Source organism: Peromyscus leucopus, chromosome 1, assembly GCF_004664715.2.
Source record: "Peromyscus leucopus breed LL Stock chromosome 1, UCI_PerLeu_2.1, whole genome shotgun sequence".
Classification (NCBI taxonomy): domain Eukaryota; kingdom Metazoa; phylum Chordata; class Mammalia; order Rodentia; family Cricetidae; genus Peromyscus; species Peromyscus leucopus.
The window spans coordinates 192,790,801-192,791,725 of NC_051063.1; the positions used below are offsets into that span (position 1 = coordinate 192,790,801).

Consider the following 925-nt stretch of genomic DNA (forward strand, 5'->3'; position numbering starts at 1 on the left):
AGGGGCCCCAAACTTCATCATTCCCATCTGTTCCCTCATCCAAATTGTTCTCTGTGGAATCTGGCTAGGAACCTCTCCACCCTTCCTTGACCAAGATGCTCATGCAGAACATGGACACATCATCATTGTATGCAACAAGGGCTCAGCTATTGCTTTCCATTGCGTCCTGGGATATCTCTGCTTCTTAGCACTTGGGAGTTACATCATGGCCTTCTTGTCCAGAAATCTGCCTGACACTTTTAATGAGGCAAAATTTCTGTCCTTCAGCATGCTGGTATTCTTCTGTGTTTGGGTCACTTTCCTCCCTGTTTACCACAGCACCAAGGGGAAGGTCATGGTGGCTATGGAAGTCTTCTCTATCTTGGCTTCTAGTGCAGCACTTCTTGGCTTCATCTTTGCCCCAAAGTGCTATATTATCTTGTTAAGACCAGATAAAAACTCACTTCATTATATGAGGGAAACAAACCATTCCAGAAGAAGTAATACTCTCAAAACCTAGATTAAAAATACACCTACTTCCTAAGTTAAAAAAATAAATACAAACATTTAAGACTGCACAACAACATTCTAATTGTATATTATAGAATTATAGTATTGGTTTGGTTCTAAGGGCAATTATTTCTTCATCCAATTGTATGAGTGTCTCCTTCAAATGGAGCCACTGATTTTTCATGTATGAAATAGGTTGTACTTTTTGTGTACCGGACCTCACTATGCATATGTACTTGCCTAGAAATTTCTATGAAGATCATGATATTTTGAACTCATAGAGATCTAACTACTTCCTCCAATCTTCTGAGCTTAAGAATGTGTAGAGCGAAGATGGCGGAGACAAGCAGACGCAGGTGGGCCTGTGGCAGCGGCCTGAGGAGGTAGACGGGTCCGGCAGCAGTGGCTGACAGGGACATTTAGGCCCGGCGGCAGC

The 925-nt window shown here is 42.7% G+C and overlaps 1 protein-coding gene across 1 annotated transcript in view; it reads left to right on the forward strand.

The window, feature by feature from the left end:
- LOC114686088 (vomeronasal type-2 receptor 116-like) overlaps positions 1 to 499 on the forward strand; it is a 46,893-nt gene extending 46,394 nt beyond the window's left edge. Inside the window, exon 7 of the mRNA XM_037204433.1 lies at positions 111 to 499. Coding sequence (XP_037060328.1) covers positions 111 to 499 — 389 coding nt within the window. The remainder of the gene's footprint in view (positions 1 to 110) is intronic.
- The last annotated feature ends 426 nt before the right edge of the window (positions 500 to 925 follow it).